This window comes from Anolis sagrei, chromosome 1 (assembly GCF_037176765.1).
Source record: "Anolis sagrei isolate rAnoSag1 chromosome 1, rAnoSag1.mat, whole genome shotgun sequence".
Taxonomy (NCBI): Eukaryota; Metazoa; Chordata; class Lepidosauria; order Squamata; family Dactyloidae; genus Anolis; species Anolis sagrei.
The window spans coordinates 234,960,798-234,974,750 of NC_090021.1; the positions used below are offsets into that span (position 1 = coordinate 234,960,798).

General features: G+C 40.8%; 1 protein-coding gene across 1 annotated transcript; it reads left to right on the forward strand.

Annotated features, from left to right (window-relative positions):
* Window positions 1-40: 40 nt before the first annotated feature.
* On the forward strand, window positions 41-11,860 carry OOSP3 (oocyte secreted protein family member 3). Its single transcript, XM_060754939.2, has 9 exons — window positions 41-294; window positions 3,640-3,818; window positions 4,460-4,572; window positions 5,277-5,380; window positions 6,701-6,872; window positions 8,093-8,204; window positions 8,585-8,777; window positions 10,023-10,232; window positions 11,557-11,860. Exons 1-9 carry the CDS (start codon window positions 225-227, stop codon window positions 11,811-11,813), a joined length of 1,410 nt encoding a protein of 469 aa, XP_060610922.2. The 5' UTR covers window positions 41-224; the 3' UTR covers window positions 11,814-11,860.
* The last annotated feature ends 2,093 nt before the right edge of the window (window positions 11,861-13,953 follow it).

A 13,953-nucleotide genomic window follows, 5' to 3' on the forward strand; every position in this document is an offset into this window, starting at 1 on the left:
ACTTATTAATTCAGTGTTCCCTGCTCAGTTTCCACAGGTACTCAACAAATAGCTAAGGAAATGTCTACCCACTTGAGGAATGGAAGTGGAGTCAGAAATGAGTTTCTTTCATTGAAGAAAGCAGAGCCACCTGGCCACAGCATGAATGAGCTATAAATAAAGCCTATGGGAGCCTTGGGAGCTGGTTCCCACCTGATGAAATCACTGAGTAGGAGCTTCAAGTGATGAAGAGAGATCCAAGGATATGGGCTTTATTCCTCCTCATCGCTGGTGTTTCTACTCAAAACACCTCAGGTAAGCAAAGGCAGGAAGAGGCTCAGCAAAACTTCCCTGTTGTGGAAAGATTAGCTGGCAATTATTAAATAATTCTGAGAATTTGTGGGTGTACTAACCTAATAATGTGCTTTGACTTTAAATTTTTTGTCAGTTGTTTCCTGTTTTGAAAGAAAATGCTCCCTGTTAAGAAACCATTCAAAGCACAAGGTTATTGCAAAACTATTTTAAGTTAAGGCTTCCCCTGACAGTAAGTAGTCGAGTCCAACGCTGGAGGTGGTGCTCATCTCCATTTCTAAGCTAAAGAGCAGGCGTTGTCTCTAGACACCTCCAAGGTCATGTGGCCAGAATGACTGCATGGAGCACTGTTGCCTTCTCTCAAAAGTGGTACCTATTCATCTACTCACATTTGCATGTTTTTGAACTGCTAGGTTGGCAGAAGCCGGGGCTAACAGTGGGAGCTCACCGCACTCTCTGGATTTGAACCTCCAACCTTTCGGTCAACAAGTTCAGCAGTTTAACCCACTGCACCACCAAACTATTTTAGGCACTTATTAATGGAAACCTTTGCAATTACTTCTGACTTCCTAACTTACATCCAGGGTCATATGTCAGTTCCTTCTTTAAATTTATCTCCCTCATGTGGGAAGTTGGATTTGTCCATTGGGAAAAAGATAATCGAGGGAACCTGCCATAGAATAATTAGAAATAAATAAAATGTGAAAGCAGGGAGCACCTTTTTTGCAATACATGAATTGTCTCCCTTTCTGGGAGTGCAATTGTAAAAATAGAAAAAAGAGACAGAATTTGGGAAGGTTACTTTCTACTGCAAGATTCTGGAAGATGTAGTCCAAAAATACTGTTCTCACAGCTCTGAAAACAGGAGGGGTGAGAAGGGTAGAATATAATAAATAAATAAATAAATAAATAAACCTCAAATAAATAAATAAACCTCAAAGTCAAACAAACATGAAAAATGTATTGTCGAAGGCTTTCATGGCTGTAATCACTGGGTTGTTGTGAGACCTCACAACCTCTGAGGATGCCTGTCACAGATGCAGGCGAAACGTAAGGAGAGAATGCTTCTGGAACATGGCCATTCAGCTTGGAGAACTCATGACAACCCAAACATGTCAAATAAATTAAATAGGATTAATTAGAGTATATCCTTCTTTCCCCAGTCTTAACACTCTCCAGATATGTAGAACTGCAACTTCCACAGTCTCCAGGCAATATGTCAGAATACTCATGATATCTTGGATTAAAACTCCCTCAGACAATGTAGGTTGCAGTTCAGTACTTTGGGGGAGAGGGCAAGTTGGGGAAATTAGATTGTACTAAATGCAAGACAGATAATTGTTCCAAGGACTAAAGGTACCCGTGACAAACAATGATAATTCTGGTTCCTGCCAGCCCTTTATTTGACTGTGGCTCCAACATGAAGCTGAATTCCTGGACCCCTTGTGAGGCAGAAATCAAGAAATGTTGTATTCCCTGTACTGTATTATCAAAGTTTCTCCCATAGATGGTGCCATTGGAGTAAGATTGGACAGTACTGCTAATAGTTGGAGGGCAAATGATTTTCAGCTGTTCCAAATCCCATCTTCAGTTAGTAGGAAACTATACTACCTTTTTATTCTGCTGCCTAGCATGTATTTTTCAAAGCAAGACGCACATTTTAGGTAGCTATTAATCAGGAGAAAAGGCACTATGAAGCAATAATTTCTCGCCGGGATCAACTACTATATTTACTATTTGATTTTATTTTTGTTATGATATTAATATCCTTCCCTATTGCTCAAATATTTAAAGATGGCGTATAATATAATCAGTCTGAACAATTTAAGCAATGTAGATAATAAAAATGATTTTGAAAGGTTAAAAAACATGTAATGTTGCGGTAGGATTATGAGATTCCAGTTAGACTATTATCCTTAATGTGCAAAGGTTTCTGGACTGCTAAATGCAGGGGACATTGGGATACAGGAGGAGTGTGTGTAAACATACATACACACACACACACACACACACACACACACCCTTCTTGTGTCCCAATGCCCCCTGTATTTAGCAGTGTGTACACACACACACACAATTCCCCCACCAATTTGATATTCTAGACAACCATCTGAGCAGAGTTTTACAGTTACTGCTATGAATTAAGACAGGGCTGTGTTAATCTTTACCTGCCAAATGTTTTGGATGGTAATTCCTACAAAATTTCATCACTGATCATGTGAAATGGAATTGATAGTTTAGTTCTAAAACATCTGGAGGACATGTTGTCCCCCACCCTGATTCAACTCAGATCATTACAAACATGACTCTGAATCATTATTGCCCACTATATATTTAATTATTTACTGTACTTACACTCTGCCCTTCTAACCTTTGGAGGGGGACTCAGGGTAGCTCACAAAATATAGCAATAATTCAGTGTCTGATTCGGACAATAATAATATCAGTAATATACAATATTATAAAACGGTTATATATATATATGTGTGTGTGTGTGTGTGTGTGTGTCTTTCAAACAACTAAAACGTATCAAACATATCAAAAGTCTAGCACCAACTGAACCAATGCTTTACCATTCTTCTGTCATAATTATGGGTCATATTAATCCCCAAAGGCTTGCTTAAATAGCCAGGTCTTAAGATTCTTCCTGAAGCTTAAGAGCAAGGGGGCTGTTCTGATGTCACTGGGGAGGGAGTTCCACAGCTGTGGGACCACCAACGAGAAGGCCCTGTCTCTTGTCCCTGCCAACTGCACCCACAATGAGGGCGGGACTGAAAGCCCCCCCCCCCCCCCCCGGAAGATCTTAGCAGTCACACCGGATCATAAAAGGAAATATGTTTGGACAGGTAAGCTGGACCAGAACTGTTTAAGGTTCCAGTCCAGCTTACCTGTCCGAATGTACACTAGTGGGGTAAGAGTCAGAAAGAGGTATGTGGTTTTCATGTTTGCTTCTGAACAGCAAGTTCTGGTCTAGTGTGAAAAATAGGATCCTGGAACAACTAGACCTCATTAGTCTCATGAAACAGGACTGTTGTTAATCCTTATACATTTCCAGTAACATTGTGAAGAACTATCTCTGCAGTGCAGAGATGTATGCTGATCTTAGAGCCAGCATGGTGTAGTGGTTTGAGTGTTGGACAATAACTCTGAAGTCCAGGTCTGATTCCCCACTTGACCATGGAAACCCATTTGGGGGGGGGGGGGGAGCTTGATTGAGTCAGCCCCATTATAGGTTTGCCCTTGGGGTGCCATAAATCAGAAATGACTTCAAGGCACCCTAAACAACAAATGTTGATTATAAATGTTGACATACTATTCCTGGCTGAATCATTCTTGTGTCCCCTGCAGTGTCTGTGTCATGTGGAAGTTCACACCTAACAATTGCTGTGCCAGTGGCTCTCTTTGGCTCTGGTGTGGTGATTGATGCCCATGAACTGACCCTGGGAACCGGTTGTGCGGTGACTGCTGTGCACACAAATGTACTACTGCTGGAATACCCCCTCTTTGCCTGCGGGGCCACAAGAAAAGTAAGAAAATGAACAGTACTTAAAAGCATTCTTTGTGAACCATCTGAGTAGTAGCTGAGAAGAGAGTTTGAATCTAGGTACAAAAACTACTGGAAACTAGAGTGGGAAAACAACTTTTTCTCTAGTTATGGACATGGCAAATTGAGGGGAAGTCTGTGGGTGCATCGACACTGTAGAAATAATGCAGTTTGACACCACTTTAAGTGTCATGGCTCAATGCTCTGGGGTTGTGGGAAGGCATTTAGCTTTTCTGTCAAAGAAAAGCTAAATGCTGGTGACTCGCCAAACTACAGCATCTAGGCATGGCAGTTAAAGTGGTGACAAGCTGCATTATTTCTACAGTGCAGATATATCCTAAAACCCTTTTGATTTCTGGTTACCCCACCTCACCGTGTTGTAAAGCTTTTTTCAAAAGATCACCATCTCAATAGACTAGCTATAGAGTAAACGATGGAAAGGCTAATAGTTATAGAAGTTTGCTATTAAAGGGTAGGGGGAGGATTCACTGATCTCTGAAGTGTACTTTGAGCACCTGGAGCCAAAATACTAGAAGCACATACGTATAACTCTTCCATTGAAACAATTTTCAAAAGCAAAAGTCATTAAATCTAGTCTGAAATGAACTTTTATCTGGTTCTTAGATTCTGCCAGCTAGCATTCACTATAGAAATATTCTCCACTATGTACCTTCAGCTGCAAATGGGGTGATCCGGTCCAGTGGCTTCTCTCAACCTATAGACTGTTTCTACTCCAGGTAAGTCCTGACTCTGAAAAGAGAAGAATCCTGCTCATGAGAGAACAATTTCAGTTTCCATAAGGAAATAAATACTGTTTGCAATCTAACCTTACATATGGAATATTCAATTAACTTTCTGAACTAGCTAAACCAGTAAACTATAGCTATGAATGTGTTCTCCTGAGCTGAATATGGAATTAATGGTCACAGATGTCCAGGAGTTTAAAAACTACTTTCACACAAATGCCTCTTTTATTCTAGAAGTACTCCCAACTCTGTAATGTGACTTATAATAGATCGATAATATTAATAGCTGATAAAGAAAGTGTGTTGGCTTAGAATCCAAAAGCCTGTCTTCTGGGACAGGATAGTAGGTTAGCAATTGCTGGGAATGAAGGGCTTCCCTTCCCCACCTGCTACTGTTGCAATTTCTGCCATTAAAATTCATTTTTTTCTGCTGCGGAATATTTTATTTATTTATTTATTTATTTATTATTTGCACTTGTTAACCGCCACTCTCAAGCCCGAAGGCGACTCGTCATGAAATATGTCATGAAATGTGTTGCCCCATTCACAGGCTGGCACAACTGGTTTTCATTACACTAGACAATTGCATAAAATGTAATGTAATCCTATGAGTTCATGATGGTAACCATATAATACAATCCCACGAGATTCTCGTGTGGGAGGAAATCAAAGGCGTGTTTTGGTCTTTATTCTAGGTTATGGAATGTCTCTTCACTTGGACTTAAGCCCACTTGGGTCCCCTTCACTTCCACGGTGGTGGACAGACAACGTTTGGACTTTGCCCTTGAAGTCTATGACAGTGAGTTTAATAAGCTGTAGAAACCCATTTATAGAAAGCTATAATAAATACATTTCAGGGATGACTAACCTGAAGAAGCTTTGTCTATGTAGATAGTAAATGATTTTTAGCTTTGAAAGGTGATTATCTGCTTGTAATATTTAATTATTTTATCCACATTATTAGGTATATAAATATATAAATAAATAAACTTTATCTATACCCTGCCACCATCTCCCTGAAGGGGACTCAGAGCGGCTTACATGAGGCCAAGCCCAAACAGCAAATTACAATAAATTAAAACGGAAAATGCAAATAATAATAACAAAAACATAATTACATAAAACATGTGATAACATAGCAATATAGAATTATAATAGGCACAATCACAATCAAGGTATTAGATTCTATCCATTTTTTTAAAAAAACTGTTAAATCTAGTGTTTCTCAAATTTTGCTTTTCCAAATGTTTTGGACTTCAGCTCCCTGAATTCCTGAGTGTTGATCAAGCAGACGGGGGATTTCAGAAGTTGAAGTCCAAAAGGTTTGGAAAAGCAAAACTTGGGAATTGCTGCATTAGACTAGTGGGAACTGATTGTGTTCCCATAAATATGTGGATGACATAAGAAGACATGCTGTTCTGGAATTACTTTCAGACTTGTCTGTTTCCCCATTACTGCCTCAAAAAGTAAGGAGGGCATCAAAATGGCTATGAAGAAAATAAATGGCTAGCGCCTTAAAAAGAAGTCCATAATGGGAGTCAGAGTGTATAAATACCATGATGCTGTCCACATATTTATGGGAACACAATCTGTCAGAAGCTATTTATCCTGTGATTGCTTGGGTGATCTAGTTCTAGCTAATCTAGTTTTAAACTTCTCGTTTGAATCCTAATCATAGATGAAAACAGGGTGGCCATGGGGGCTGGCAACATAGAGTGCTTGGCAAGATCCACATTCTAGTTGGGGTTCCACTGACAAGCCTGAAGCAACCTAACCTTGCTGTCTTTTTTTCTATTTATGGGTCTCTTCTAAGAAAGTAAGCTTCCTGAGGACCAGCAAACGGCAGCCCTCTTTTCCTCTAGACAGGTGGATTGAGCCAAAAGGGGCTGCTTAACTAAAAGGGCAACAAAGACAGAAGCAAGGGGAAATTGCTTTATCCAGAGTCAATCACTAAAGATAACATTATTAAGCTTTCCTCCCTGACCCCTTCCAAAAAAATGGCAAGAAAGCCATCTTGGGTTCTTGAGAAACAGTAATAAAACCTTGTGACTGCTATGTTGTATCGTTTCTACTCATTAACATATGTATATACTATTCTTTTTTTTATTCTACCTCTTAGGTTCCTGGTCACTGCCCCTGCCTGACCCTGTTTACTATCTTGGGGATCAAATCAACATCCAAGCATCTGTTAAAAAAGGGAGCCATGTGCCTTTGAAAGTCTATGTAGACGAATGTGTGGCTCGTCCCAGTTCAGAGTCCTCTGTGAAATACGAAGTCATCACAAACCATGGGTGAGGCCCTTGGGCTGGTAGAGAACTGTAGGTGTCATGGGGAAGGAAACCTGGAGATGCAGGCTTACCTCTAGAACTTGAGGAACAGAGCCAGAGCTGTTTACATAGAAGTGAGATCATTAAAATGGAAACTTGAGTGAAGGGCTTATGAACCTGTTTCCGTTGAGGTAAATGACAACTAGTTCAGTGGCAGTTGATGGCTTCCGTATCAATATGTGGTGTATCCATTTCATTTTAATATATTGTTGAAGGCTTTCATGGCTGCAATCACTGGGTTGTTGTGAGTTTTTCAGGCTGTATAGCCATGTGCTAGAAGCATTATCTCCTGATATTTTGTCTGTATCTGTGGTAAGCATCCTCAGAGGTTGTGAGGATGCTTACCACAGATGCAGGTGAAATGTCAGGAGAGAATGCTTCTAAAACATGGCCATACAGCCCGAAAAACCTACAACAACCCATTTCATTTTAATTTAAATTTAAAAAATGATGTCCTAAGTGCTGAATTTATTGTGAGAAATGGTGGCTGAGTAAGGAAGGATGATATGGAGCAGGATTGGAATGAACTCTCTCTTTCTCTGAGTTATTTTCCTGCCAGATATGTTCAAACCAAAAAAGGTCCTGCTGAGAAAAGGAGGCAATGAACTGACATTCTGGGAAAGGGACTGAGTAGGTGAGAGTGAGAGCTAGTGCTTTTCCCCACATGAGTTCTTTTCCACCTAAACAATAGGAAGAACTTGGTAACAGCTGTTTGATAGTGGAACAAATTGATAAAATAAATGGTGTCCAAATCAAGAGTGAAAATCTCGTGGCCCTCTGGATATTGTTGGGCTGCAATTCCTAGCATCACCAGTGGTGAAGAACGCTGCAAGTCGAAGTTTAATGACATTTAGGATGTTACATACTCCTCTCCCTTGTCCAGATGCCAGGCAGAGTGATGGGTAGCAACTATGTCCTTGATCCTGCCTAAACTCCCTAAAGGCACAAGTTTTCTCTTGGAAGTGAAGCAGAATCAGTTGCGGTTAGTACACAGAGGGGCCACCAGTGAATACCAGGTGCTATAGGTTATATATCTGAGGAAGGAACTGGCAAAACTACCGCTTGAATATTCCTTGCCTAAGAAAACCCTATGAAATTCATGCCTTCACCATAACTGGACAAGAGACTTAAACCACATACCTAATTCAAAAAGTCCTTCCTGTCTGCCTCTATCCATCCTGCAGGTGCCTTGTGGATGGACAGCAAAGTAATTCCCGCTTCCTTGCCACACGAGTAGATGGGATCCTCCGCTTTCAGCTAGACACCTTCACTTTCATTGGGGCCTCCAATAACCAGGTGACAAAAGACAGAAATGGAAGCTAAACTAATCAAAACAAATGGGTCTAAAGTTATATGAACTTGATTTACAGATAATTACAGTTTGGTGATGGTAAACTGTTGGAAAATTTAATAGTATTCAAATAGGTAGTGGCACCTCACCTGAAGAGTTTAAGGCTTTCAAGTTGCTTGTTTAGGGCTCACTTAAATTGGATTTCTTTTCCTCACATCCATCTCTAAAAGGCTTTTAATGATACAGCAGCAATAGCAAATGGCTTTGGTCTTGGTTGGATGTTGGTCTCTGTGCTTGGCCAGTGGATTGTTGGCACTTCTGTCCTGCTCTGAATACTTAAACTCTGGGCAGCCAGCCTAATGTGACATGTACTTGGATTCTTTAGATTTACCTCATATGTCACTTGAAGGCTGTGTCCACCAGCTCTACAAACCATCTCAACAAGGCATGTTCCTACGATCAAGCAACCGCAACTTGGAGCTCTCATGAAGGAGCAGATTGTTCCTGTTGTGCATCCCATAGTGGCTGTAATGGCAGAAGGAGGAGGAGGAGAAAAAGGGGGCACCACCAGAAGAAAGGTGAACTTGCTCTCCGTACAGTGGACCTGACAGAATAATTCTTTGGCTTTGGTACTTGCCTGTTAACACAGGACGATAGAATTGCTGACTTGCAAGTGTCTACAGCCAGGTTCCTCTCCTAAAGTACCTCTCCCTTGAAGGCTAATAAGAATGGAATTTCTATAATTTAATCATGATACCCATGGTGAAATTATCAGACTTATGGAGGAACAACAGTTAGATTGAGCTGCCTCCGCTCATCTATTTTACTTCATTCCTGATTCAGGAAAATAACACTATGTAACACGATTTTTGTTCCTGTGATATAAATGTCATTTTCTAATTGATTTGCTCATAAAAACATGAAAAAGTTTATTGAACTGTAAAAATTTAGTTTCTGAGGGATATTCTGCAGCACATTTTGCTAAAGCTTTTCAGTGAATATCTCATAGAGTTTCAACTAATTCAATACAGTGATTTGTGGCAGCCCCAAAAATAAAGTTTCTGGAGTATAACAACTACTTTCAAAGTAAGTACCACACAATTAAACAGGAACTTTCAAACCCGGGGCAGAATGCTTTTCAAATTTTGTTACATAATGCAATTCATCAGCACGGTCCTCATTTTAAAATCATAGAGAAGCAGCTACTAAATTGTAGCCTACTTGGCATTGCTAGCTCCTCTTACCTTAGCTTCCCCATGTTGCATTGGGATCAGTGGGGGGAAGCTGGCCAGCGGACATCTCCCCCTGTGGGATGGGTCCTTGGGTAAGTCAGGTGATGCAGAGCATGGGATGATGGGTTCCCCACGCCGGGCACCACCAAATTCACCATAATCTGTGGAAATTCTGGTGGCACATATGATGAGGTTAAAGTGTGAAGTTCATAGAATAAGCTTTCATAGACTAAGGTGACAGACTTCCTCAGACTTAATATATGAAAGCTTTTACTACCTTCTTCATTCTATCGGTCTCTACAAAATATCTTGGCATACTGGTATTCCACACTAATACAGCCATGCCTTTCAATTCTTCACTGCACCGCAGATGTTTGGCTTAAAAGTGTAGGGCAGAAATGCTGATAGGACATTTTGTATGGCTGATGACTATCACAGCACCAATCTTGAATAAATATTCAGTTATGAGTCTACTTGAACTGTATACCTGGAATGGGAAAGGGTTGGAAACACTGCGTCGTCTTGTTCTTACTTCAAGCTGCCATCGGTTCTGGGCCAACTCTGGCTTGACACTGTGCTGCCTTTTTGCAGGGCTGTTTGGAGAAATGGATGTCAAGCTTGGTCCCATTGAACTGAAATCAGAACAGGTGAACTCCTCCATGCTGAATGCCTCCAGTAACTTTGAACTTGCATCTGTTGTGGTTACTTCTGCGACATCCAAGACACCTCGTGACGCCAGGATATCAGCTAACCAAATAGTGAATATTATCATGAGGGAAGGAGTGAAGGAAGACTCATCTGGTGAGAAACCCAGAATCCATTATGTTTATCTAAAATATTTATAAGATCAAAAACATTCCGAGGTGGTTTCAAATAATCTTCTATAACAGTGTAAGAAAATGTATGTCTGCACCTACTATGCTGTGCTAGTAAGTGCAGCATTTTAGCCAATGCGCCCATGAAGTCTACTGGGCTATCTTCAGTTACTAGGTGACAGACTTCCTTAATCAGGTTATTGCTTTGCGGTTAAACCAATTTGAAACTCCAGGGACAAAGTTCTAGGTCGTCTCCATACTTCTGTGTCTGGGAATAAGTGATGCAAATGAGACTTTATATCTAGAGCTGAAATTATAAACTACTCAGTAGTTCCCTGTATTCTTTCCTCTGTGAAAGACCATAAAAGTAATGGCTGGTTTCCTGAAACTTAATAGGAAAATATGGTGATGTGGGGTGCCCTAAGCACACAGATATACATGAAAACAAACTGAAGCTAGCGCTGCAAGCTTCTACCTTTATGAGCAGCCAATAAAGTCTTCAGTGTAGACAAAACTGTTTCTTGTTTATAGAACTGTTTCTTCCTGCTTCTTGGCAGGGGGTTAGACTGGATGGCCCATGAGGTTTATTCCAATTCTATGATTCTAAAAGTAAAGGTTTTCCCCTGACATTATGTGTAGTTGTGTCCGACTCTGGGGTGTGGTGCTCATCTCCCTTTCTAAGCCAAAGAGGCGTATTTGTCCGTAGATACCTCCAAGGTTATGTAGCTGGCATGACTGCATCGAGCGCATTACCTTCCTACCGGAGCGGTACTTATTGATCTACTCACATTTGCATGGTTTCGAACTGCTAGGTTGGCAGAAGCTTGGGCTGACAGCGGAAGCTCACACCGCTCCCCGGATTTGAACCTGCGACCTTTCGGTCAATAAGTTCAGCAGCTCAGCGGTTTAACCCACTGCACCACCGGGGGCTCTCTGTTTTTGTTAAGGTGCCAATAAACTAAATTTCAAGCATTTGTGCTTGTTGGGCAGCAACAATAGAGACTGGTATTGAACAATAAAGGTGGCTTTTTATTTTGATCTTAAAATATGAAACTACTTGAAGTACACTTTTTCAGCAAAAGTTAGAACTTGGGGAAACTAAATATATAAAAATAAAAAGACTGCAATTTCCAGAGTTCCAGTAGTCATGCTAGTTGGGGAATTCTGGATGTTATTATCCTCCACGTTCCCCAGAAACCTCAGACAATAGCCTAAAAGTGCTTCCAGCTTTGACGCATAAATCAACAGTCCTGGATCTTTCCTATGCATAAGCTGTTCACTCTTCATCCTTTGTCTTCTTTCCCTAACAGGTATCCATCTGCCTTTTTCCACTGCCACCCTGGTGATAATTGTTGCCTCTTTGGTCATTGTCCTGGTCTCTGTCTTGGGCTGTTACTGCTCCACCAAGCGCTCCCACAGAGGATACCACATGGGTGCTGCCCGTGGCCCCCTGGGGCAGCCAGGTGCTGTTCCAATGGCACCAGCAGCTGTTGGCTCTTCTGGGTCTGCAGTTTCTGGGGAATCCAGTACTGCTTCCAAGAAACCCGATGGGGCATCCTTGCAGTGAGCGGACAACCTGCCGCCTAAACTGCAACTAACGCAAATAAAGATTTAGCTGTGCAAGAAACAAAAGGTGTGTCCATAGTATATCATCATGTTTTTGAACACTAGTTTTCTAAGTTATTACAACAGAGAAATGTGTATTTATTTATTTATTTGCAATATTTGTATGCCACCCTTCTCAACCCTGAAGGAGACTCAGGGGTATAACTCCCAGAAGCTCCAGAGCAGCTTGAAGGATTCTGGGCATTGTAACCCCCAAAAGTTTTTTCAAACCTGGAAAACTGCTCCACCAAATGCACTGACAAAAGATAGCACCAGGTTTTGTTTCCTAGGAATAAGGTCCCTAAGGGCTTATAGCAATTTGCACAAGGGGTTGACGTGCTGTTTTCCAATGCTAGAGTTCCAGAAGACCACATATTTTGCTATTTTATGATACTCTGAACCATTTTTACACAAAAAAAGAAGTAATGGGGTGCTAGGGGGTGTTGTGCTGGGGTGTGTGGGTTGCACAGGATCCCAAAGGATTCTGACCCCTAATTTGCATATATTCAATAGGCTCACTTTAGGATTGCCATACATCAGAAAGACAATGAAGGCACACAATAACAAAAGTTGAGCATAAATCAAGGCTTCCAACATTAGTGTAGTGGTTTGAGCATTGGACTACATCTCTGGAGATCAGGGTTTGAGCAAGTCGCACTCTTAGTTTGAGATTAAATCTTGCCAAGAAAACTCTGGGATAGGTTAAGGATGAGTCAGAAACAAACTGAAGGCATACAACAGCAACTAACACCTACCTATCATGTGCTATCTTCCCTAATAGGTCTCTAGGGAGCCATCTAGAACTTTATAGGGAAAGAGCGGGAAGAGATTTTGCGACACTTATTTTGAACATTCCCTCCCATTACACTGTGCAGTGCATAGAAGAGATTTGGTAACTCAGTGGAAACCCCTTAAATGGAAATGGAAGTGTGGGAAAACACTGAGTCTTCATCTATTCATCCTGGTACTTGGGAAGATGTTGCTCAATGGCTCTCAACCTGTGGCTCCCCAGGTGTTTTGACCTACAGCTCCCAGAAATCCCAGCCAGTTTACCAGCTATTGGGATTTCTGGGAGTTAAAGGCCAAAACATCTGGGGACCCACAGGCTGATGTAGCTTGATGGCTGATACAAGCTCTAGTTCTAAAGTGTTGTTATGTTTTTTTTTTGTTTTTTTTTTGTTAAAACTGTTTATTTTGATTATGGTACATAACAGAAAAGCAAACCATGGCAAAACAGATATAATCAGGTACCAATATTTTTGACGTGTACATGCCTATCTACCTTATTCAATCAATCAGTTAATTTTGACGTTATGTACAAATTATTATCATTTACATATCTTAATACACATAAACTTGCTATTTCTGGCTGTTTTCCACTGCTTACAGTCAGAGCTTAATATTAATTTTTTTCATAACATACAGGAAATCAGCACATGGCATTTTACACACATACCCCAGACCTTACACTCAACCCCAAATCCCTATCCTGAACGAACTAAACCCTCGTCCCCACACCCGTGCACCCTTCACCATGACTTCCCGCACCGAAACACTATGAAGCCTTTAAGCCTATTTATCTATCCTTATTCATGGTAAACCTAAATTCCTAATGGAGCACCTCTATGTTACTGACTCTCTATTCAGATATGCTAAGGCCAACTTCCATTTTTCTAGAAAGTCCTCATTACTCTTATTCCTCCTGTTATAAGTTAATCTGGCCATTAGCATATATTCTCGCATTCTTTCCCTCCAATCCTTTTTGGTTAGACCTTTTTCCCCTTTCCAATCTTTGGCTATGGTCAATCTTGCCGCTGCAAAGCTATATTGATATATTTCTTGGTCCTTTTGATTATTATTTTCTCTCTGTAGACCTAGCAGACACAGTCCTGGGCTTTTTTTAATCTTGTTATGTAACATTTTATTTGTCTCCTTAATTACCTTATCCCAAAATTCCTGTATGGTCACACAGGTCCACCACATGTGGAGAAATGTCCCTTTCTGTTTCCTGCACCTCCAGCAAATACCTTGTTGTGATTTGTCTATTTTAGCCAATGTAGCTGGAGTGATATAACATCTGTAAAACATTTTGTATTGATTCT